General features: G+C 63.2%; 1 protein-coding gene across 2 annotated transcripts in view; it reads left to right on the top strand.

Annotated features, from left to right (window-relative positions):
* The window catches only part of KCNN3 (potassium calcium-activated channel subfamily N member 3), a gene marked incomplete at both ends in the record, with an annotated part of 118,692 nt that overhangs the window by 47,841 nt on the left and 45,469 nt on the right, over positions 1-25,382 (top strand). For both annotated transcript variants that reach the window (XM_080824854.1, XM_080824853.1), the window contains one exon: positions 23,446-23,864. In XM_080824854.1, coding sequence (XP_080680980.1) covers positions 23,446-23,864 — 419 coding nt within the window. The remainder of the gene's footprint in view (positions 1-23,445; positions 23,865-25,382) is intronic.

Here is a 25,382-nt window from a genome sequence, read left to right as displayed (position 1 = left end):
AGCAGGGGGACAGGCCTGTGGACGTGAGAAGTGGCCCATTATGTACTTTCAAGCTGGGAGGGGATTAGGGAGAGGGTCCACCTCCCAGGTGTTTCGGAAACAAGGTTTCCAGGATCCCGAGGGGGCTAGCTCTTGTTGGGAAAGGTCATTTATTACTGTTTAGTAAAAACTCAGTCGTGAGGTCCCTCCGATGGGTCTCTGTGGGTCCTGTGCTTGGAGGAGGGATTGCCCACGTGTATCTCAGCGGGGGGCGCGGAGGGGTGGGGAGCGGGAGGTTTCCAGAGGAATCTCTGTTATGTTACCTCGGACTTAAAGGTCCGGGCAGTTGGGCTAAGGTCGCCTTTGCCGTCAGCAAAGTCCAGCACAAGGCAGCTGAGTCCCTGGAGGAAGGTCACTCTGCCTGTTTTAAGGCCTTGGCGGCAGGCGGCAGGCGGTGAGATTTTCTGTCCCGCCCGCTCTGGGGGAGAGGCAGTGTGTGTGGGGTCTGACTGCAGTCGGGCCCCGGAGCCTGGCGGCCGAGGTGTGGGTCCCAGCCGTGCCAGCTCCTGCCCGTGACCTTGGGGTGAGGGTCCGCCTCTCTCAGCGGCCTCACCTTCGCGACAGGGACCGTCACGGTGCCTGGGGGCGGGGGCCGCTGGGACCGTGGAAACGGGATGAGAGCGCCAGGCGCACGGTAGGACTGTGAGTCTCGCTCGTATTCCTCTCGGCTGAGCGCCGCTGGACTCCCCAGACCCAGCTGCCTCCGCGGTGCCAGGACGGGAACGGGGACGGTGGGCTCCCCGCCCTGAACAGCGCGTGGTCTCGGGAGGGAGGGAGGGGTGCTGAGGAGGGGAAGGGGGGACACGTGGGCACCAGGGTGCAGCGCGGTGGTTAGGGTTTGAACCCAGAACTGTCCTGGGGTCATAAAGAGGGCGACGCCCATGCCGTGGGGACTCAGGGACCGTGGAGGAGAAGTACGTCCTGAGGAGCAAATGAAATCCTGACCGGTTCCCCGTCCACCCTGACCGGTTCCCCGTCCACCCACCCGGCGCGTTCTTAGCGGTGGGTTCGGGGAGGCGGGCTGCGCCTGCTGGTGAGGGTGTCCATACCTCTCCGGCTGAAGGTGCCCACACGCAGGTGCAGGGGTGGGCTCCCTGCGAGGACGGGCACACAGCCCCCTCGCAGCACCCCTGCTGGCCGCTGGAGTCCGGGGCCTCCACAGGGCAGGGGCAGTACAGCAAAGGGCAGGCAGGGCAGTGGACCCGCGGCGCCGCCGGGGACAGGGACGGCCACGCCGTGGGGCATTCGGTGGCAGTGAGGTTCCTGGGAGGCCGCTTGAGGGAGGAGTCCCTCGATCCCCTCTGGCCCCGCGGATCCCGTGCTTGGCGTTGGCCCACGCTGCCCCCAGCTGCAGCACATCTGCCGGTGGTGGGAACAGCTGTTGCCGCTGCTGGCCGTGCTCGCTGCTGGCCGTGCTCGCCGCTGGCGTGCTTCCCAGCCCGCCGGCTCGGACACGTCTAACAGGACTCAACACTCCTTGGGTTCAAGCTGTGAAACGTGGCCCGAGAAGGAAGCGGCTGCCGGCCCCGGAGGCCACGGGTGGGGGGGCGCGCTCGATGGGGCTGCAGGCTTCCCGGTCTTGAAAAAATCCGGTGTGTGCAGACGGACAGAAGCGGGTGCGGAGCTTCCAAGGGCCATCGTGGGAGCTAATAAGGATGCCAGGTTGTTCCCAAAGTGACAGGTGTCGCTTCTGACCTGCAGCTCCCAGGGTCTCACTGTCAGAAACGTCCCGATGCCTGACTGTTCACCTGCAACCCTGACCTGACCTGACCTGTCGCCGCACATGGGCAGGTCCTGGGCTGTTTGCCGGCCCCCAGCCCCCAGCGCCCCCCCCCGCCCGTGCCTTGTAGGTGCACACTGACGTCCCGCTTCTGGCCAGGGTCTCTGTGAGTCTGCGCAGGGAAGGGGAGCCCCAGGGCGCTTCGGAACAAGGTCACAGGGCCCCGCCTGAGACCAAAGCCCGGTCCCACAGCCGGAGCCGAGGCGGGGCAGCCTGGGGCTCCAGCCCCCGATGAGGCGCACTTGGCGTGGCCCGGGCGAGCCTAGCGGCTCCCCACCTGCCACGGGCAGCGGGAAGGGCCCTCACAGCCGGGCGGGCTCTCCGGGGCGGGCAGGCTCTCCGGGGCGGGCAGGCTCTCCGGGCCGGTGGGCTCTCCGGGGCGGGCGGGCTCTCCGGGGCGGGCAGGCATTCCGGGCCGGCCGCAGGGCCGCTCCCAGGAGGGAGGCCGCCTGCCCCGTCTCTGCGGGGCTGCCGGAAGCAGGAGCAGCGGGCATGGCGGGGCCGAGGCTGGAGTCCGCCCTTGGGCATGCGGGCACAACGGGTTTCCTCGGGTTGAATCAGAGGCCCGGCTCCAGCTGGGGGGTCTCTGTCGGTGGAGCCCGTGTTCTCTGCCACCATCCGGTTGCTGTTTTGCCTCCTGTGCCGGGTTATAAACACGCGTCCGCTGCTGCCAGTCACCCGGAAATACCTTTGGTGAAGTCTAGGTGAAGCCCCTTCCCCAAGCCTGGACGGCAGGCCCTGTGGCCACTCACCACAGACTGGCTCTTACCGCCTCGTCCCCGTGATTACGAGCTCTCCTCCTCCCAGCCAGAGCGGGGCTCCCACCCCTGCGCCGACCGACCACCGGGCCAGGCCTGGCTGAGCACCTGGTGGCTCTGGAGGCGGGGGTGGGGGGATGGATGCAGAGATCCATGCCAGGATGGATGCAGGGATGCTCTGCTGGGCTCTGGCCCAGGCTGTGACAGGAGCGCGGCCAAGGCTGTCGGCTCGTCCCAGCCGTGCCCGCAAGCGGCCGGGCAGGTGCGGTCTTGGAAGCCACGAGGGGCGGGGGGCAGAGGCTGGGCTCTGCTCTGGTCCCTGCTCTGGAGGGAGGGCCCCCCCACGAGGCTGCCTGGGGTGGAGGGCTTAGGTCACACCTCCTCATGCAGTGGGGGAGGGTCATCTGGGCTTCCCTCCTGGGAGCCTCCACCTCGGGTCCCGCGTGGGGTGGGGGGTTGCGAGCGGCTGTGCGTCCGGCACCCCTCCGGGCCCCCGCGCTTGTTCCCGCATGTTCGCAGGCAAGTGCACTTAAAAATAAGTCACGGAAGGGACATTTGTTTGAAGCGTGAGAGATGTCCCTCAGAAAGCGGTTTTGTTCTCCCGTATAGAAGACAAGAAGTAGCTACCTGGTGAAAGGACGTTTCTGGTCAGCTCTGCGTTCAGGGGTGGGCGCGGGCGTCCTCTGTCCTTTCGGCTGGGCCCCGGGGGAGGAATGACCAAGCTCTTCAGAGCCCCCCGGGCTGGGCTTTCTCATTGATCTATTTCCCTCGCGTGAATGGGCCCCCCAGAAGCTGCACAGAGATTGCCCGTAATGTGGACAGAACAGGATGGAAAGTGGCTCTGGGGGTGTCTCGGGATGGTAAGTGCCGCCGTGCTGACACTTCATCTCAGGACACAAAAGGCCCCGCTCCCTTTCTCCCAGGAGGAGTGGTTTTCTGTCCTCAGGGACAGTGAGGGAGGAAGCCGGGCTGAGAGACCTGAGAGACCCCCTGGGTGCGTCGGGGGGTCTTCCCACACCCCTCATCCTGGGTTTGCCCAGATTCTCCAGCAAAGGAGGCCGAGTCCTCTCGCCAGCTTGGGGGGCACAGTCCGTGTAGCAAGTGTCTCTGGGGGAGGCCTGGCATCTAGGGAAGGAGTTCCTGCTCCCTGGGCCCGGGGGACTCCTGCTTCCACTGCCCAGCCCCAGAGTTGGTGCCCGGGAGGGCGGTGTCCGCACTGGTCGGGGAAGGGCTTTCCCTGGGGCTCCCGCATCCCGGCCGGTTGTGACAAGCCCGACTTGAGCTCACCCTGTGAGCTCATATCAAACCTTAGCGTTGGCCTCCAGTTGAGGGTTTGGGTCAGAAAAGGGCCTGAACCAGCTCTGGCTCCCCTCTCCGGGCCCTGGGGTAGGCCCTGGGGTAGAGCCGCGGCTCTGCGAGGACAGGGAGGCCACCACGGTGCACTAGCATCGGCCTGGCCCCTGGCCCCTGGGATCCGATGGGCACTGACCCACAGGGAGCCGGAGGCTGGACGGAAGCAGTGCTCACCGCTGCTTCTCCGGCAGGGCTGTGGCCTGGTCTGCCGGGCGGGCTCAGGGCCACCGGTTTCCTCTTACTTCAGAGTGAGCTGGGTGGACGGCCCGCTCTGTAGGAGCACAGCCGACAGTCTGGTTGGGGGTGCAGACCCCAGATACCCCAGCACTCGGAGCCAGTTCAAGTCCAGCAGCACAGGGTTTCTGGGGACTTTCCTGGGGCTCCTGCCCTCGGCTGCCTCGGGCAGGTCGGGAGCGGCGTCGGCCCGCTTGGTCCTCGGGAGGCTGGCGTCCAGCCCGCTCGGTCTTCAGCCAGGAGCTCGGCCTCAGTTCCTGCTCCGTCGCTTGCCGCTTCTGGGGATCGCCAGTGCCCCCCATCTGGGAATGGGGACAATGACACCCCCCAGCTGTGGTCAGGACCCAGCTACGTCCATGCCCGCTTGTTTCCTCCCTCCCCCTCCCTCCCTCCCCCTCTTCCTCCTTCTCTCCCTCCCTCCCTCCCCCCTTCCTCCCCCTTCCTCCTTCTCTCCCTTCCTCCCCCGCCCTCCCTCCCTCCCCCCTTCCTCTGCTCCTCCCTTCCTTCCTGGGTTTTCCAGCAGGGTCCAAGGCTGGTAAGACTCCGCCAGGCCTGATGCCTGGCGGCCAGGCCGATGGGGCAGGGGAGTGGGGCTGGGGGCAGCTGCCGGCTGTTCACACGCACACCTCCCCCCCGCAGTGGTACTTGGGCCTCCTGCGTCTCTTGCATGGTGGTTGTGGAGCTGAGGGTCACACGTGGGCTCCGGTACCAGGGTGGCTTTTTCGTGTGGTCCTGTCCAGCCCAGAGTCCACGCGGAGCCAGAGAATCCTGGAGAGGGCCTCAGCGGCCGTCTTCAGACCACCCTCCTCACCGAACAGAGGAGACAGAGGCCGCTGGGGGAGGACACTCACCCGAGTCCACACAGTGAGTTACAAAGCCTCGTTCCAGGCCAGACCTGGGTTTCTGCTCCAAATGCTCGGCCGTCTGGGTGTCCTGGTTTCCTGGTGTCCAGGCGTCCGCGTGTCCAGGTGTCTGGGCCTCTGGGTGTCTGGGTGTCTGGGTTGACTGACCACCATCCCCTCGGCACCCGCCACAAGCCGGGCACTGTGCCCCGTTCAGGTCACTCAGCACAAATTTCAAGGGCGCTGCTCATTCCTGCCGCTGGGGCTACGGTCGTGAGCATCACAGATCCCAGAGCTCCGGGCCCGAGGGCAGGGGCAGGGACAGGCTCTCGTGCGAGTCAGGTGAGCCACTGTAAATTCCCACGAGGACAGTGGACGGAACTGGGCAGTGATGGGGGGCCTCAGGGTGGGCTTCCCGGAGAACCTCCTTTCCCAGGCCCGGCTGTGCTGCTGCTCCAGAAACCGAGGCTCGGAGGGGCTTGTTAACGTCCCCAGACCACGCAGCTCGTTCCTAGAGGAGCCGGACTGGTGCCCTGCTCGGCCAGTCTCCAGGGTCCCACTTCTCCCCATCCCCGTCCTCGACGGTCCCCAGGAATCAGCACGACCCTGCCCCAGCGTGTGTGGTCACATGGTGACCATCGGAGCACCGAGAGACCCCGCGGCGAAGCCGTCTCTGCCTCCCGTCCTCGGGGAAGGGGTGAGGCGGGCACGCCAGGGCCTCCCTTCCCCCTCTCGGGACTGGCCTCAGGGGTCGGGGGGCGGCCCCGTCCTAAGAGCAGCTGCTCGGGGCTGCCCCAGGCTCCTCACGAAGCAGAGTGGCTCGTGGGGCCGCGCTCGGCGGGATGACACGCCAGACCCCAGCTCCCCGTGGCCGTTGCCATTTCCCGGTTCGGTCACTGGGCTCCTCCGGCTTCATGGGAAAAGTGCTTTTGTTCATCACGAAAGCCAGCCGCAGCCGGCCCTCGGCGTGCCCCACGTCCCGCCCTTGTTGACGGGCGCCGGGAGCAGGTGCACGCCCGGTGGTCAGCGTGGCATCCGCGGACCCGAGGGCCGCATCCCCCTCCCTCCTGGCGCCCAGCCTCAGCCCCTGCGGAACCCACCGCTTTACGGACACGACCGTTCCTGAAACACGACTGTCTCCCACACAGCCAATTTGTCCCCCGCTCCCTGTGAGCCTTTGCGGACAGAAGGACCGTAGCCCGGGAGATGGACAGACGGTAAAGAGCCCTGGAGACCAGAATTCAGGTTTGGGGGAAGGGCCAAGAATTCAGATACGAGGCGGAGACCTGCGGGCTCTCCAGAGTTTGGGAGCGTCGGGTGCTGCTGAGCGTGTACCTCCCGGGACAGGACACCTCCTGCTGCCGCATTCACGGTCCCCACCCACCTCCCCGCACCGGGCCTCACGTGGCTTGTTCGGGGAGTCTCTGGCCGGCCGCCCGCCTCCTGGCCCTCCCTCACGGCCTCACCCCACCTCCAGTGCTGCCGCGGAATCCAGGAGACACACACGCCTGTCCTTGTCTGAACCTTCAGCGGCCCCGCTCCGTCCCGCAGTGAGGCGTCTGCTCCCCCGCAGCTCCGACGTCGCACCTGTGCCGGCGCCCCCCCACCAGCTCCCCGCACCTGCCTCCAGGCCTTGGCTCAGGCCACCCCTCCCCACCACGGCCCCCTACAGCTCCCATTCCAGCCTCCTCTGTCCAGGCAGAGAGCCCCCCAGCCTTGCGCACACAGAGCTATCTCGGGGATAATTGGCTCCTTGTTCATGTGACTGTCGTCTCTGGGGGGCTCTTGGGGGCCTCCCAGACTCCCGCATCCCTGAGCCCACCCCCCGCCATGCCTTATCCAACGGATGAGAGAATTATCTACCACTTCCACGGTCCTTCGACGTCAGCTGGGAGGTCCCACCGCTGAGCCCCTCCCTCAAAGAAGCCTTCTCTTTACAGTGTGGCCAGAGGGCAGGGCCGCGTCACTGTCCCGTCACAGCGGGACCCTGCTGTGCGCTCTTTCTTACATGTTCTCATGCATTCAGAAAGGGCTTTCTGTCAGGTGCTCAGCCCGGAGGCAGCCAGGATCCTTCTCGGAGGTCAGTTGAGCGGATGAGACCCGCCGGGGGAGGGCCCGGGCCTCCAGATCACGGAGGTGCCCTGATGTCCGAGCCTCTGTGACCAACAGCTGCACGGGTCCTCAGGCCACGGGAGACAGGCCCCGGCCACAGCCAGGTGCCTTTCACACAGACTCCACAAGTGTCCCCAAGACACACACGTGACCCAAGGGGGCGACTACCTCAGTCACCTACCTGAGGACAGGGCAGGGCCACCAGGAGCCCAGGAGGGACCTGGCTAACGGGTTATAAGCTGAGGGAACAGCAGGCGAGGAGGCCGTGTGTCGGGGAGGAGAGCGCGCCAGCCTGAAGGTGGCCAGTGCGGCTGAAGTGGGGAGTGAGGAGGGGCTGTGACCCACAGAGGGGCTGCGGAGAGGGAGGCCAACCCTGGGGGCCTGCGGGCCCTGAGCAGACAGATGACAGGTCCTCATGTGCACAACAGAGAGCCCGGAGCAGAACCAGAACCGCGGCTCTGTCTGCAGCTCCGGGGACAAGGCCTCCCGTTCGTGCTTGGTGGGCAGCGGCGGGCCCCCCAGGGCTGAGCTGGGGGTCAGGTGCAGGCTGGCCTGGTACCGGGGTCTCTGGCAGCCCCTGACTGAGGCAGCGAAGTCACTGCTCTGGCCATCTTACGGGTAATTTATGCGGGAATTTTGTCCTCTCCTTGTGCCCCACCCCGAACAGCTTGGGTCATAGTTCCCAAGCTCTTGAATAAGTTACAAGACTTAATACTGATTCGATGCTTCCTTTCTTTATTATAAGAATCGTTCGGGACTCACTGAAAATGTGGGGTTCAGCAGCTATCATTAATGGTAACCCTTTCATGTGGCTTATGCCTTTCAAACGGGGTCTGTCGGCCGCCACCCTCCCTGGCTGCCTTTCTGGTCCCACGCCCCCACGGCCCTCCCCCGCACTCCACGTGTGAACTTGGCCATGCCACCCCCTCTCTAAGGAGCAGGCGTCCGGCCCTCCGGGCGTGGGGCAGGTGCGCTGTTAACCAGGCCCGGACCTCGGCTGTGGGCGGAGACGATGAGGCCCTTGCCAGCGCCGAAGAGCTCTGTGGTTTTGCAGCTCCCCGTTTCCTGGTTTACACGTCTGCCACCTCGCTTGGCACGTGGTTTACTGCAGCTTTTAAACAGCCCTCGTTTCTGGATTGAACCGTCCGTACCCCTTTGGAACGGGCAGACCGGCTTCTAGGCACTCGTGCCGAGCGCGTTCCTGTGTGGGTGGTTTGGGGTTGGGGCCTCCTGCCAAGGGCCCCGCTCAGGGAACCGCCCTTGACCCGGCTGGACGCGCAAGAGGTGAGGAAGCCTCCGGAGACCTGCCGAAGGAGGAGGCCGCGCACAGAGGCTTTGGTTTTGCCAACATCTTCGGGGACAGAAATGCCTCACACTTTTTTTTAAAAAAATTTATTTATTTGTTAGAGAGAGAGAGAGAGCGAGCACAGGCAGACAGAGTGGCAGGCAGAGGCAGAGGGAGAAGCAGGCTCCCCGCCGAGCAAGGAGCCCGATGTGGGACTCGATCCCAGGACGCTGAGATCATGACCTGAGCCGAAGGCAGCTGCTTAACCAACTGAGCCACCCAGGCGTCCCATGCCTCACACTTTTACCTGGATCAGAGGCGAGGAAAGGTCCTTCCATCTGAACAGACGGGAAAGGACTTTCTTTCCCAGATGGACGGGTCGGGATTCTATTTAGAAAACACCTCCCTGGGGGGAATTTCCCTAATGTCCTTCCCTCCCCTCCCTCGGCAAGGTTTGGCCATCTCTGGAGCCAGAGTCCCTCTTGCTGTAGTGAGGGCCTCTCAGGGGCCAGTTAAGCGGGAATAAAGGATGGTTATAACAAAACATGCACATTTCCTCTCCTTTTAAAGAGAGCTTGGTGTCCTGGATGTCACCTGAGTAAGCTCATCTGTTGGTTATTGTGGTTCTGGGATTGTAATCGGGAAGGACGCTTGCAGGGATCCCTGTGAAACTCTCCCGTGCTCTGTGTGGGGAGGGCAGGTCCTGCCGGTTTCCTGTGGAACATTCTGGTTCCTATTGTTAGCCCGTGTTTATAGACGGGGCTCCACGAAGAGCCCCCCACCTCCTGTGGCTGGATGAAAGGCCATTTCACACAGCTGCCTGGTAAGGGAGGAGGATCTGGCTCTAGAAGCAAGGCTGACCCCCGGCAGAGGGACCCCCGTTAGCAACACTGGGGAGCTCCCTTTCCGGATCCCCACAGTGGAGACGGGACTTAGCCCCCCTCAGGCGGCCCAGGGCCCTGCGCGGCTTCCTTCCGTTGCTGCTTGGACGTCCCTGCGATCCTGTCCCCTGCGCCCCCCTCCCCGGCCCCGCGGAAGGGTGCTTCCGTGGACAGGGTGCTCTTGGACGGGTTGGCGGTTTTCCGAGGTGCTGGCACGGTGCCCGGAGGAATGCGAGTCCCCTCCTGCAGTAGGTCTGTCCTTCCTGCTGGATTCCCACAAATGGAGAGTTTAAAAACCCTCAGGTAGCTTGTAACCATTCGTTTGGCAACGGGGGACACAACTGCCACAAATCCTTGCGCTTTAAGCCACGGGAGAGGCTTGGCTTCGCTCTCAAGTTACTTGCAAACTCCCGGTCCGAGCGCCTACTGCCTTTGGAGAGTCCCGGGAAGGACGGGCCATCCGCTGTCCCTCCGGCACCGCTGGCCTAATGGGTCCGGCCGCCTCCCCCGGGCCCAGTGCTTTGTTTCTGTCTTGACGCCTGGGGTGGCTGTTTCCTCAGCAGGGTGGGGGCTTCTGGAAGAGCCAGCCCCCCCAGAGGTCACGGGCAGACGGCTGGGGAGCCCCCCTCGCACCCACCACAGGAAGGGACAGACGTGACCCCACTCTGCCCAGACTCTTTTTAAAGTTGCAATAAAATACGCAACAGGACATCCACCGTGTCGCCCGCTTTAAGGGCTCACATTGGGGGTACCCAGCACGCTCCCACCGTCGGCCTCCAGAACCCTTCACCGCTCGGGCCCGAAACCCCGCCCCACCGAGCCCGGACCCTCCGTTCCTCCTGCCCCCGCCCTGCGGCCGCCCCTGCTCTCTGTCTCTGCGGGGCTGGCGACGGACGCGACGGGCCTCCTGCACCGCACGGGCTTGTCCTGACGGTGACTGGTTATTTCGGGCGCTGTGACGTCCTCGACGCTCTTGCCTGTTGCAGCGAAGTTAGACGGTTCCTCCTCCTCCGGCCCGAGCGACAGTCCCGCGGCGACCTCGGCCGCACTCTGCAGCTCCTGTCACCCATTGGTAAGGGGCACTGGGGCGGCTGTTTCCGCCTTCGGTGATGGTGACTAAGACCGGGGCGCAGGGAACCCAGGGGTGCAAACCCCTCTGAGATTCTGCTTTCCAGACGGGGCGTCCTTCACCCGGTGCCTCCGAGCTCCCAGGGAGGTTCTGCCACCGGCGGCGCATCCCGCGGGAGGACAGGTCAGAGCCCGCCTCACGCTTTCTTGGGGCCAGAGGGCTCGTCTAGAAGTAACAAGCGGCACCTGCTTCCATCCCCCGAGGCACTGCATACCGGAGCCCTCCAGCAGCGGGCGCAGGGGCGGGCGCAGGGGCACAGGAGGGAGCCAGTCCTCCACGTCCGTCCTCGCCGCACCCCTTACCCCCCAGGGGAACTTTGGCAGCTCACTGACTGCTCAGAGGTGCAGCCATTCTAGGGTGTAGGATGGCCACAGCCCCCCGGGGTGGCTTCGAGAATCACGCTCCCGGAGCAGGGAGTTAGAAGCTGTGACAGGCTGAAGGCAGGCCCCCAGGCACCCGGGCACAGTCCCTGGAGTCAGCGAGTCTCACCTTCCACGGCCAGAGGGACTGAGCAGGTGTGGTCCGGCTCAGATCTCGACACAGGGGGGTAGTGCTGGATTTTCTGGGTGGCCCTAACCGTGGTCACACGTGTCCTTACGGAAGCGAGTCGAAGAGGAAGCAGGAGGTGTGGGAACGCACCGGGAAGCCAGCGGGCGGGAGGGGCAGGAAAGGGCACAGGGCCCCAGCAGGAGCTGCCCTGCCCACGGCCTGGGCTTCGGTCCAGCGCGGCCGATGTCAGACTTCTGGCCTCCCGACTCCGCAAGAGCAGAGCTCGTGTGGTTTCACCTCACGGGTTTTGTGCAGATGTGTTAGGGCAGCCGTGGAAGGCTGGCGCACACGGACTCTGGAGCCAGACGGCGGGGCCTGGGCTGGCCTCCTCCCTGCCCAGCTGCGGGACCTTGGGTGACCATGGGCAAGTCACTAACTCACCCTGCCTCTGCCTCCTCATCTTTAAACTGGATAACCATAGGGCCCTACATCGGGGTGTTTCGGGCCCTGGAAGAGTCTGTCCTTATGGGTGAGACCCGTGCCTGCCACCTGGAGAGGGCGGGGGGCTGTTTGTTCCGGAATTTCCTCCACAGCCCCGGGATGTGGCTGCTGACGGGAGCCGGCGCCCCGGGCTGCCGCAGCCTGGCCCTCGCCCCAGGGTGCCCCTGCAGAGGGAGACGTGGGTGCGCGGCTGTCCGGGGCGGCGGAAGCGCGGGCCCCTGGTCTCGGGAGACACCCCTGCACCCCACACTTCCAAGCGTGCCTTGAAGCAAGAACAAGAGTCCGGCGGAAACTACCCGTCGGAGGCCGGCAGGTTTCTTTTCCTTGGGGTTTCTCAGAACCTTTAATATGCAAACAAGCCCAGTGAACCTCCGGGGGACATTTCCAAACAGGGACCCCAGCGGCCCCTTTTCAAGGGTAACACCCAGCAGTGCCCCCTTCAGAGCAAGTCTGGAAGCGCGGGCAGCCCCGCAGGTGGGCAGAGGGAGGAAGGGCCGTCGGGGAGGGAGTGGCAGAGTCCTGTTGGCTTGACCTGGGAACAGTCTAGAAAATAGGGCCGTGGCTATTGTCTCTACCCAACCCCCGACAGAAAGGGTGTGGGCAGACCTCTGTCTTCAGGGCCTGGGGCCAGCACGCAAGCCCCCAGCTCTGGGTCCCTACCGTCCCCAGCTCCTGCATTGCCCTGGGGACTCTCCCGGTCGCCCCAGCCACCGGAGGACAGCCGGGGCAGCAGGCTCAAGTGGAGAATTTGGGGTCCTGGACATCCGAAGGGCAGCCTCCGAGGTGGGGCGGGCACGGCTCCGTGGCCTGGAGGAGTTCTGGAGCGTGGCCTTCTATTTGGGAGACCGGGAGCAGGAGCCCCAGGGGTCTGGGTCCACGCCGAGCGAACAGTGGCCACCCTCCGCTCGCCACCCAGCTGGCCGCGTCCACAGCCTCGTCCTTGCTTTTGCCTGCAGATGCCCAAGCTCCCAGCCGGGCAGGAATGTATGTCCTCGTCCCCACCGCGCCCCGTGGGGTCTGGCGCTGTGCCTGGCACGTGGTGGCCGAGCCCCCGGTGAGGCTTCACCCCCAGCAGCCACCTTGGTGACTGTGGCTCCTGGGCCTGTCCCCGCCTCTCCCTCCTGAATGCAGGAACGGGTGCGTGAGATGGTGCCACCTCCTCCCCCCGGAGCCAGGCCTCTGGCCACGTGGGGCAGGCAGGCAGGGGGGCTGCTGGCGAGGTGGCCTTCCCTGCCTGTGTGAATGTGCGCAAGTGCGAGCCTGGAGGGAGTGTTTGTGGAATTCCTTTGGGGGGGCGAGGGGGGCTTGGCTGGGGGGGCTACGGCCGGTGATGAGGTTGGCCCCGGGGGCGACGTGTTGAGGGGAGCCTGGCTTTGTTCCTAGCCTCCTGGGCCTCAAAGCTCTCTGTGGAAGACGACCGGGAGGGAAGGCTCGGGAGAGCCATGTCCCTCCAACAACGACCACGGAACGTCCCCGTGGGGCTCAGCTGGTAGCGTCCCTGGGACGTCTTCAGAAAAAATACTTCATTGGGTTTCCAGGATTACAAAAGCAACATGCGTGCATTTTCACACGAGCGTGCCCTTGCTGTTACAGGGAAGTAGCCAGCCGCTGCCCTGGTCTTAGTCGCGTCCTCGGCGAGCCGGTGGGGACCAGATGGCCCGAGGGCGCGCGCTGCCTTGCTGTGTGTGTCTTTGCATGGGGACAGGCACGGCTTTGGCTTCTGCACGGTGCTGTTCACTTTTTTTTTTTTTTTAAGATTTTATTTATTTATTTGACAGACAGAGATCACAAGCAGGCAGAGAGGCAGGCAGAGAGAGAGGGAAGCAGGCTCCCCGCTGAGCAGAGAGCCCGACGCGGGGCTCGATCCCAGGACCCTGGGACCATGACCTGAGCCGAAGGCAGACGCTTAGTGACTGAGGCACCCAGGCGCCCCTCTGTTTGCTTTTTTTTTAAAAAGAGGAATCGCACTGTGCCCGTTGCACGGCAGTTTTCACTCTTCAGGCGATATCGTGTCGTGAGTATTCTGGAAGTCGATACCATTCTTAAAACCAGCAGCCGTGAGTCCCACACGGAGCTCCGTGACTTATCCAGCGGCTTCCCTCTGATGCGTGTTCCGTTGTTTCCACGCTGGTTTTCTTCTTCTTCTTTCCTTTAATTACTAGCAGTTGTTATTAGCAATTCTCTTTTAAATACTCTGGTAGCTTTACCTTGTGCCTACGTTGCGAGAGATGATTCTGCCTCAGACAATCATAGAAATGGTGAGCAATTAAAACGTTTTTGGCTTTTTTAAAAAATAGTCACAATGAATCGTCCTAAGTCCTTAACCTGTCCCACTCTCAGAGAATCTGCCACCACTTGCGCGGTCACTGGGACGGCCCCGTTTCTGGAGCCCGGGCACCTGCTGTGGCCCTGCCCCGGCCTGAGGCCTCCTGTCCTCCAGGAGCCTGGTGGGAGCCCAGGCAGCAGGGCCAGGCCTCTGGTGTGGCGGCTCCCGTGGGGACCAACTCTCTTAATAGATGAGAGCAAGGACTGTGGGCTCAAGTCCTGCCTCCACCCCTCACTGGCTGCGCGGTCTTGGGGACGTCAGCCCTGTAAATGGGAGGCCGCAGCAAGGACCAAGACGGACTTGGGTCAAGCCCAGCCGCCCCCTCTGCCCGGCAGGACAGCCCCCTGAGCAGAGGGCTCAGCGGCTCCCGAGCCGAAGGGCTTGTCAGTCAGTTGGGGGACAGAAATTCCCACCACCGCGAATGCCTGGTCCCGACCTGGTTCCTCAGCTCCCCCAGCTGCTGAAAGATCCAGAAGCTTCTTTGTTTTTAGCAAAGCTGCTGCCCATGGTGAGCAGGCCCGGTGAGGGCACCGCTGCTCCGCACGCTTGGCGGGACGGGTTCCCGCGGCAAAAGCAAATGGAAACGATCAGAAGCCCCGTACGGAAAACGGTCCTTCTCACCCCAGAAGCTGCGGGTGCTCGGGAACCTTCTCGCCCCCTGACTTGCCAGAGGCACCCGCTGCCTGGGCCACGTGGGCAAACCCTGGGGGCCACCCCCCGAGACCCCTTGCAGGGCCCAGCGTGGGCCATGGGGCTTGGGGTTGTCCACACCCGCTGTGGGGCCCAGATCTGCTCCTTGTGAACTGTGTGGCTCGAACAAGTCACTTCATCGCCCGCAGCCTCAGTTCCCCTTTCTGTATAATGGGAATGATGACACCTATCCCCGAGCCCTGCCCAGGGCTAAATGAGGGAGTGTCCAAGTGCAGGGAGGTTGTAGCACATGGTGTCTGGTGTGATGGGAGATGGCGATGGCCAGCACCCTGCCGCTCCCTCTCCATGTACCCCGGAGCTAGGGTGAGCACTCCAGGCCTTCCTGGCTGCTCTCTGAGCCTGTCTGTGGTGGTCTGGGGCACAGGGCTGGGGGGAGTCCCAGGGAAGGCACCTGACTCTGCCTACGAAAGGAGAGACTTTGATCTGGGTCCTCAGGGGTGAGAGGGGCTCCCCGGGGAGGATGGTGACAGGAGGGCACTGCTCATGTGGAACTCAGAGGGACACAAGTTCTGCGATCATGAGTGACCAGAGTTGGCTGGAAGGAGATGCCACGTGGGGCCACGTGGGGAAGGTCCCCTTTGCCACGTACACCTGGAAGGTTGGCTTGGGTCCTGACCACTCTGGGGGGCCACCGAAAGGCTCTCCCAGAAGGGCAGTGGCTCGGCCTGGCTTGCCTTTCCCATCATCTGCTCTAGCGGCGGTGGCGGTGGCGGTGGCGGTGGCAGTGGTGGTGGTGGTGATGGTGGTGGTGACGGCGGTGGCGGTGGCGGTGGCGGTGTTGGTGGCGGTGGTGGTGACGGTGGTGGTGACGGCGGTGGTGGTGACGGTGGTGGTGGCGGTGGCGGTGGCGGTGACGGTGACGGTGGCGGTGGCGGTCGCTCGGACCCAGCGCCGGGCCTCCTTGCTCTTGTTTTACGTGGAGTCGGGCGAACTCCCACCCCACACAAGGACGTACCTGGTGTCTCTCCAAAGTTCTCTAGGGACTCTTGGGGACTTCCGTGTCTCTCTCGGCAGCTCCTCGGGTACCAGACTCCTGCTCCTGCTGAATTCCGCAGCCCGTCCTGCACGTGGGGACCCCTGTGGGCACTGTCACCTCCCGGGTTCTTCCCCACAGGACAGGCACGACCAACCCCATGAACCCCTGACCCTTCCTGCCCCGGGCAGTGACGGCCGCTCCTGAGTGGGCCCTGTCCTCCCACCCGGCCCCAGTACTCCTCAGCCACCGCTGACCCTCTCCTCCCCCCCACCCCCCGCCCCGCTCTCCCGTTCGCTTCTGGGGCAGGTAACGTAAGCCCAGAGGAGGTCTGTTCCGAACCCCCGCAGGTGAGCCTCAAAGGAATCCTCTGCATCAGCAAACATGCTGGCGGGGCCGGGGCACCCCTGACAAAGATGGTCTCTTCCCCCGGGGCCGCCACCATCCGATCTGCACCCAGGAGGGGCTGAGCGCAGCCAAGGAAGGGGACAGGAGCGTGTCTTGTGAAATGCAAGCCCCTGTCCTAGCTCCCCAACGCCGGTCACCATGGGGGCGGGAGGGGGGGCTCCCAGAGTGCGGCAGATCCTGGCCTCTTGTGTACTGACCCTGTGCTCAGGGAAGTTTCTTCTGAAAGAAGTGGCCTTGAACTTTCTTTATAAGAAACAAGGTAGAACGCAAACCGGCTGGTCCCTAACCTAGAGGGCTCCGCCTGGCGGGGGGGCGGCTGACCGGGGCAGGGGGGGTCCAGGGGGCGGGTTCAGCCTCCGTGGCCTTTACTTTCTTCCTCTGCTCGACACGCTGCTCTTCCTTACAGGAGACGGCGAGGCTGTGAATGACGGCCCGTGTGGACTCAGCGGTCGCGGCCGATGGTTGGGCTCCTGGGTGACGTGAGCACACAGGAACGTCACTAGGGGCTGCACCGGGTCCCCTCGGATCCCCATGCCGAAGCCCTAACCCTCAATACCACTGTGTTTGGAGATGGGGTCTGTGGGAGGTCATTAAGGTTAAATGAGGTCTTAAGAGTGGCTTAGCAGATGGGACTGGCTCAGAAGAGGAGCGGGGGAGAGCAGTGTCTGCTCGGCCTTGGCCGCGTGTGGGGAGGGGCACTGGCCAGAGCGTGGCTGTGCTGCCCCTCTGATCTGGGACCCCCGACCTGTGGGGCCGTGACAGAGCCGCTCGGCCGTGGAGCTGCCTGGTGTGGTTGTGGCCACCTGGGCTGACGACCACACTCACGGATTCCACCCACGGGCAGTCTGTGTCCAGGGGGTAGGCCTGGCGGGCATGGGCTGGCGGCCTTCCCGCCCCCGGAGACAGCTCCCCGTGGCTTCTGGGCCCCCATCTGACGCTGCCCTGGCTTATTTCCCACGTTGGCCTTCTTTCTTTCTTCTCTCAAACTCTCCCAGCCCCACCGTGCCCCAGGGCCTTTGCACCTACTGTCCTGCCTGGGATGCATGTCTTTGCAGGCTCACCTTTCACAGGTGTGCTCCTCAGGGAGCTGCCCTGGGTGGCCTGCCGGGGATGACACTCCTGCAGCCAGGCTGCTCTCATCGCCTCTGCCCTATCTTAGTCTCCTGGGACCTGGCATGGCACCCTGAAGTTCAGTGTTGACATGTTTATTACCTGTTTTGTCTCCACTGGAACGTAAACTCCCTAAGGAAAGAGGCCTTGTCTACTTGTTCCCACTCTATCCCTAGAGCTTGGCATGGAGGTGATCACATAATAGAGACAACCCGTGCTCAGTGAGTGAATGAATGAATGAGCCAACGAATGAACTGATCTGGGTCAGTGTCATGTCCAAGCGTCAGCTTCTCTTGCCTTAGACCCAAAGCACCTCGATGTCCAGCCCCATGCCTTATCCCTCCCTGCAACCAGAGGCCAGCTGGTCCCACCCATGGATTTCCAAGAGGAAGGCTGTCAGAGGCGTATGGGGCCACCATGAAGCCTGGGCTAGAGAGGCTGGTGAACGGTTGGCCTCCCACTGCTTCTCTCTACCCTTTGTGGAGCAGCTCTGAGTTCATCTGTTCCCCGTCCCGGGCGTCTGTGAGAAGACTCGGCTCCACAGCTAGGAGAAAACAGAAAGTCACCAACGGACCCACCCTTCTGCGCTTCAGATGGGGAGTCTGAGGACCAGAGAGGGACAGGGACTCACCCACACGTGGACGGTCAGTGACAAAATGCCATCCCCAGTGGTGTCACGGCCAGGGATCAAGGAACTGTTGTTATGTGCGTGAAACATGCTTGCTTTCTCAAATGCCACCCCTGACTTTCATTCTCTGAGAGTGGGGGACAGGAAAGAGTGTATGGTCACCCTGGTCCCCAGCAGTCCCAAACCAGCCTCGGGCTCAGAAGTCCCCATGGCTCTCATGCGTGCCGCGGGAGCCCATGGGCTGACTCTGCCAGGCTGAGAGCTCCCATGGGACCCAGGGCACAGCACTTTCCGATGGGGGGGGTTTCTTAGAAAGACACAGAGCTGGTGAGCGCACCCCAACCCGCTGAGGGTCTCCGTGGCGGTGGAGTCATCAGACTTTCCCGGCAGCCCACGTACGTGCTGGCCTCGTTCACGGGTCCATTTTGAACACCTCTGCTTTCCCCTCTTCCTCCCTTTCTTCAGCAGCAACATGGCACCTTCACTGACTGGGGATTTTGTGTTAACCATCCCTGCAAACCCAGACATGCGTCTCATCCCTGGCAATCAGTGCTTGTCCTTGGGGAAACCTAATTAGGTATTACAGGACTTGCGATGTTTCCATGGAAACCCCCATAGTAATAGTGTACATGCATAATATATGCTCCAGGATTAAAATATATATATATATGTAATATAATATATAAATAATTACTGGATTTTAAGAAAATATTTAATTTTTTTTGCTTTTTTTCTGCATATATACATTTTTTAAATGATGAAAATCTTCCCTGGAGTTTTTCTCCCACAGAGAGAGAACAGTAGAGAACACAAAAGGCCTTTTCCACTTCCTCTCCTTTAATTTAAAAAAATTCCTAGTTGCATGAGAATTAAAGTTTTTCAGGTTAGTCAGAAAATGTCTGAGCAGGATCTCCCCTAACAGCCGAGAACATTCCGATGAAAGGTGTTGCTTATATAAAGAGCCTGAAAGGCCTCGGGCTTTCAAAATAGCACAGGGAAGCGGGCAAATCTAGTGAATCAACTCCAAACTCACTTTGCCTGAAAGGAAAAACCCCAAAAGGCTGGTTTCCCGTGTGGGAAAGGCAGGCTCTGCCTTCAGGGTGACGGGGAGCTCCGGGGCGGGCCCCCGCCTGCCTGTCCCGGCCCCACCGCTGACCCCCGCGGGCTCGAGCTGCCGCGCACCTGTCCTGAGGGGACCAGCTGGCCCCGGGCGGGGCCGGTTCTGGGGACCGAGGCAGCACGCCCACTGCTAGACTATGGCAGGGCCGCCGGCGAGGGACCTGCTCTCCGCCATGAGCCTCAGCTCCAACCTGACGGTTTCTGGAGAATTCGTAAATAACGGAAGTCGGGGCTTTTCCGTACCTCGGACGGGCTGTTCAACGGAAGAGTGCCACGCGGACCCCTTTGCTCGTTGCCACTAATCAGCTAACCCCCAGATTTGCCAGCAAGACTCGGCGCTCCCGAACTTGCTGCAGGTTTCCCCTGTGCACACCCGAAAATTCGGTCTTGCCTTTGCACTTGGCTCTGTCCGCGGCTGACTTACTCACGGGGGAGGAGCACTTCGCAGGCAACGTGACGACGCGGCGTGGGGTCAGGCGCAGGCCTGTGAGATGGCGTGTCCCCGGGATGGGGCAGGGGTGGGGGGAGCCGGCATGCCCTTGTCATGGTCCCGTCCCCCGACCGTTGCTCCGTGACGGCAGCCAGACTGTCCCGCCCGGCCTGGGGAGCGTGCCGGGGCAGGAGGAGGCCAGCCCGCGACGCGCTGCAGCGGGGGGCCTCTTCCCGCACGCCTGCCCCCTAAGCGCACGAGCCGGGTTTGTGGCATAAGCAGGCGCCCCCAGATGAGTGTCCTGAGACGACCCTCGACCCGTCATCCTCTGCGGGTCGGCCATCTGGCCTGGTCTCCCCGGGGTCATGCGGCTGGCGCGGGAGGCAGGCGGGGGCGACGGGAAAACACGGTGTCCAAAGCAGGCTGCACGGCACGGACCCGTCCTGACCCCTGCTATACCCCAAAGCCAGGCACGTGGCCAGGCTCAGATCGCAGGGGCCGGGAGGCGGACGGGCCCTCGCGCTGGGAGGAGAGGCGAAGCACTGTGTGGAGGAGCCAGTGGGCCCGGGCCACCTGCACAAGCAGCCGCACACGTGCGTGCGAGACGGGTTCCCAGCCCAGCCTCGCCCCAGAAGCTTCCTGGGCGCGCCCTCGCCCTGCCTCTCGTGCCAGAGCCACGTGAGGTCACCAGCTGGTTCCTGGACAAGGGTTGGACTCGTGTTTAAGTCTCCCCCGTGTCCCCCCCGTGTCCCCCCCGTGTCCCCACCTGGTCGGTTCTTTTCTGTTGGGGAATCATCGACACATAAGACTGTAGACGTTGCAATCTGCATTGTGGAATGACCGCCACAGTCCAGCTCGCGGACACCCGTCCCCACATCACTGCCTCCTCGGTGGGGGAGAGCACGGGACAGCCCCTTCCTTAGCTCACCTCCGGGGTCCCCGACTCAGGACGGCCTGACTCGTAGGGCTCTGTTCACGCTGCCATGAAAGGGTGGTGCACTCAGTGGTGAGCATACTCTGAACTTTGGAGATGGGTCTTTTCTCCGGCCGGGGACACGTGAGAGGGTCCTCAGTCACGGTGCGTGGCGGCCGCTGGGGCCAGGCATGGGCACGCGGGTGGGCACTCTGTCTCCGCACAGCCGAGGGCTTGTGCCTTCCCCGGTGGCGTTCCCAGGGTGGGAGGCAGCCCGTGCTCCAGTGCAGGGTGGGCTTTGCGGGTGAGGCTGCAGACTGCGGCCAGCACTGGGGTTCTGAGCTCGGTCGGGGTGGGCCAGGCCGAGCCGCCGGGTGGGGCAGGTCAGGGACCCCGCTGCCAGTCCAGGAGTCCCAGCCGTCGGCTCTTGCCAACTGTTCTGTAGAACGGAGTTGAGCTGGCTTGGTTCTCCCTTCTCTCTAGTCCAAGCTTTGTGAAGGGACACATGGGACCTTTCTGTCGTGTTAAACCTCCATCCCGCGGCTCTGGGGGTGACCGTCACAGGCTGGAAAGCCTGAGGCGAGGTCGCCGTCCGCGGCAGGAGAGGCCCGGCCCTGCGGGCCTGCCCTGTGCCCTGCTCCCTCCGGCCGGCCAGACCCAACGGGCTGAGATCGCTCCTGGAGGCTTAGGAGGAAGAAAGTCCCAGCAACGGGGGCCGTGGGGCATTCCCCCCCCACCCCGGGAAACCAGTGTTTGAGGAACCACAGTAGGAGGAATCTCACTGGTCAGCGTGGGCCTCGGAGGCGGTGGCTCCGTGACTGCCCAGAGCCGAGCGCCCCTGCCCCAGGCCAGGCCCCCACATCCCCTCGGCGTGCTTCCACCATTCTCAAACGGGGTGCTGCGGAACCCTGGCTGTGTGGCTGGGACCACACCTCAGGGGAGGACGGTCCTTTGCTGGACTTGCTTCCCCCTTCCTCTCACCCCTCTGGGCCAGCACTCTCAAGAGCCCTGTTCCGGAGTAACTCCAGAACTTTCTAAGGCTTTATTTAGTCCGGTTGGAGCACCCCCTGGGAATGGAGGTGCCCAGCCCGTGGTAAGGTGAACCCTTAGGTACGTCATTGGTCACAGGCTTAGGAATGAGCTTTCCACAGGAATTCCCATCCCGGGTGGTCGACAAGGGGCCCAGGCCATCTGTCCTTTTTTTCACATAACATAGTCATCCTGCTACACACCGCTTAGTCGCTGAAATCCTGTGCCTGCCCACGGTGTACCCGCTGCCCTCCCCGGGGCTGGAGAGGGAGGATGCGTGCCAGGAGTAGGTCCTGTCGCCGGAGAGCTCATGAGCCCCCTGGACACACAGGAGGGGGAGGCGCCGAGCCAGACGGTCTTCAGAGGAGACAGCATCTTGGGGACCGTCTGACCGGCGCCTCCCTCGTCAGAGGAGGAGACTGAGCCCAAGAGAGGGGCGCTCACCCCACGGGCTCCCCCAATAAGCCGCTGTCCCCCAGACACTAAACACGCGTCCACCCAACACCTGCTCCAAGTGCAGAACGGGGCTGGGGACTGGCAGTGCCCCAGGGAACAAGGAGGACACAGCCCCTCTCCCTCGGGAGGCCTGTGCTGGTGACTCCCAGTCCGGGAGACACTTTAGTCCACTGGGGAGCTCCAACAAAAATCCCAGTGCTGGTGCCTCCCACTCAGAGATCTGATCCGAGAGTTTCCACAAACTCTCCCAGTGGTTCTAGCGTCCCAGGGAGAGCCAGACAGGAAGCAAGTGCACCCCGAGCTCCGTCATGTGTCAGGGATGTGTTCTCACTCAGTGTGTAGGGGAGCGCCAGGTCGAGAGGCGGGGTCTGCCCCGGGCCTCCAGTGGGTGTAAGGGGGTCCTCGTGTGGGACAGCAGTGCAGCCTCCTGGGCCACATCGGCCACCCTGCAGACCCCCAGCGCCCCGGCCTGGTGCCCCAGCTGGCAGAGTCTGTCCGTGGCCAGCTCCACCCCCCACCCCCCACCCCCCTCCAACGTGTTGATGAGTGCCCCCGGGCCATTTTGAGAGTGGCTGGTGAAGCACATTTCCTCATGTCGTCTGTACTGCTGGCCCCAATGCTTGTCCCACAAGGTCGGCAGGCTTGAAAGGAAGAGCTCCGTGGCAGAGAGGTGGGAACGGGCTCAGAGCAGCGTGTGGCCCGCCGTGCTCCGTGGCCCCCCACCCCTCCTCCTGCACTAGGAAACTGAACCCGGCAGAGCACGTGCGAGAGGCAGGGGTGTCCGTGGCCCCAGACCAGCCCCTTCCTGGCAAGCTGGGCAGAGCCGTGATGTGCTCTCTCTCGGAACACGGAGGGCTGCAGGCTCGCTCCCCATCAGGGAGTCACAGAGGTTCCTGCCCACGGGGAACCCGGTTACTATAGTAACCCGATGTGATTCTTTATTATAGGGCGGATGGTTTTCATTTCCTATTTGAAGAGTGTGGCCAGCCGTCACGTCGCCATGGCTTGGCCCGTTGGTGGCAGTTAGGAGCAGAGGGGACCCACCGAGCAGCCATTTAGGGCTTTTCTGTGTCTGCAGATGGTGGAAAGCTGTGTCTGGAAGGCTTCCCCCAACCCCCGGTTCAGCTGCACTGGGAAAGGCGGGACGGGCGTGCTGTCTGGGTGCTGGGCTGAGTACCTCTCCTGTCTATGGGTCACACCTTCCTCACGAGACCCGCTGAGCCCCGCTGGTCCCACAGTGCCTTCTAGTCCCCTTGTGGAACAGCTCAGAGCTGTCCTGTTTAGCCTGGACTCTCAGGTGGGACCTCCTTGAGGCCTGGGCCTGCCCCGCGTGTGGGCCCCATCATCGGCCAGTGGCGGCCACACAGCACAGGCTCACCTTCACGGCAGGGCCGCAGGGTCTCAGCTGCCAGGAGGGCGAGCGAGGTCTGTCTGCCCTGAGCGCGTCCACCTGTGGTGCTAACTGCAGTCACGGTGAGGGCTTCCCGGACGCCAGGCGGGCTTCTGACCCCCACGCGCACGGACCCAGAGCCGCGTCACAGCGCCGGCCCGCGGCGGGGTGGCCCAGGCGCAGCGAGGTTCGCTGACGTACCCGATCACAGCGCTCGTTTGCATTGGGGTCGGGATCCTTCCCCAGGCAGTGTGGTTCCAGGGCCCTCACAGGGGACCCTTGGCGGCTGGGGCCCCTTCTCCGAAGCCCCCCGGGGGGATTGTTGTGTAGGAAGCGTGACTCGTTCCACTCCACACTTCCTCCAGGGCCGCGCAGGGGCCAGTTTGAGCAAGACCCGCGGCTCCTCCGGCGCCTCCTAGAAGAGCTACTTCAGGTCACGGGCGGGGGAAGCGGTCTGGAGAGGCCAGCGGGCCCGAGCACACAGGTGGGGCCCCCCAGAGCGCCCCCAGGCAAGCCGCCGCCCCTCTAACGGCCCTGTGTTCCCGCCAGCTCTTTGTGATCGACAACGGCGCGGACGACTGGCGCATCGCCATGACTTACGAGCGGATCCTGCGCATCAGCCTGGAGATGCTGGTGTGCGCCATCCACCCCGTCCCCGGCGAGTACAAGTTCTTCTGGACCGCCCGCCTGGCCTTCTCCTACGCGCCGTCGCGGGCAGAGGCCGACGTGGACATCATCCTGTCCATCCCCATGTTCCTGCGCCTCTACCTGATCGCGCGCGTCATGCTGCTGCACAGCAAGCTCTTCACCGACGCCTCGTCCCGCAGCATCGGCGCGCTCAACAAGATCAACTTCAACACGCGCTTCGTCATGAAGACGCTCATGACCATCTGCCCCGGCACCGTGCTGCTCGTCTTCAGCATCTCGCTGTGGATCATCGCCGCCTGGACTGTTCGTGTCTGCGAAAGGTAGGCGCGCGCTCCTGGGGGCTGGGGCGCACACGCACAGGCCGGAGGACCAGCAGGGGCCCCTGCGCCCGGGGAGGGGGGAGGAGGCGGGGGGATGCGGCCAGGTGAGCGGGGAGCTGGGCGCAGTCCAGGCCTCTGCAAACCGCTGGGCACACGGGCTCTGTGTCCTCGCTCGCTCTTTCTCACCGGCGACACTTGCCAATTCTGCATCACCCCTTCCCCTTGGATGGTACCGACGCTCACCAGCATTTTCAAGGCTTCGGCAAGGCCTGCACTAAGGAATCTGGTTTAATTTGTTTAGTCCAGATAGTCTCACAAGTATTCACCCCAAAACCCTTTTCGCTGTGTGCTATTGAGGGGTGGATCCCCAGCGTGCGGTCCACATGCCAGCGGCATCGGCATCATTGGGAACTTGTCAGGATGTGGAACTCAGGCGTCATCCCAGAGCTACTGAGTAGAATTTGCTAACGAGGTCATCTGGTGATCTGCATGCGACTAAAATTTTGAGAAGCTTGGTGTGGCAAGAACATACTCTGGGAAACACCATTTCAGGAGCTGGTGCTGGGCAAGTGGGAGGACGTGGCCTCGTGGAGACCCTCCTGTACCACGGAGCGCCGGCCCTCGGAACTGCCCTCCCTGAGCCTCAAGGCCCAGACAGGGTCCCTCCCTCCACCCCCCTCCCCATGCTGCCCTTGGGGACTCCTGTCCCTCTCCAGCTAGCCCTTTTAATCTGATTTCCCATGTGGAGTCTGAGCACATCTGTTAGAAACCGAGATTCTCTCCCTAAGTTGCTGTGAGGCCTCGGGCAAGTCCCTGATCCTCTCTGGGGCTCAGTGTCCTTGTTTTAAAATGAGGATCTCTCGAGAAGGAAGGAAGGAGAAGCTCACTTGACTGGAGTTACTTTGATCATGTGGGGAGGCCGGGCAAGACCCTGGGCGGTTTGCACGGACCCGGCGGCGCCCCTCAGTCTGCTGGCGGCTGTGCGGCCAGTCTTCCAGCACCGGCGTCCCAGCAGAGACAAAGCAAGAGAGAGAGGTTGGAGGAGAGTTAGCCGAGAGCTTCTCACATGTGTGTGTCGAGCCAGATCCCCCCTGTTTGGAGATGTTCTGTTTGCAGGTAAATGTCCAGCAGACACACTGTCAGATCAAGAGGGGTCCCTTCTGCAGCCACAAGGACCCCTAAGCATGACAGGGTGGTCCCTGCAAGCCGGTGCAGACACATTTCTTGTGTGCAAAGCCCCGGAGACTCGTGATGTCCTCCTCCTCGGAACCCCACCTTGTGAGCTGAGCCCACAGCATCTGCTCTTGGGGGAGGTTGTTGGCGGGGGGCTTCATGAGCCTTTCCCGGGGAGCAGACACTCTCTGCAGTGGTGAAACCTGGTGCTTGGATTCCAGCCTGAAATCCCCTGACGCACTCCGGGCTGAGCAGCATTGTGCCGGTCACTGTACCTCTCTGGACCCCGGTTCTGTCCGGGCAAGCTGGGGCCGTGGTCCCCACTTTCCAGGCTTTGTTGCTGGA

The sequence above is a fragment of the Martes martes genome (assembly GCF_963455335.1).
Source record: "Martes martes genome assembly, chromosome: 15".
NCBI lineage: Eukaryota > Metazoa > Chordata > Mammalia > Carnivora > Mustelidae > Martes > Martes martes.
This window is presented reverse-complemented; position numbering and strand designations above follow the sequence as displayed.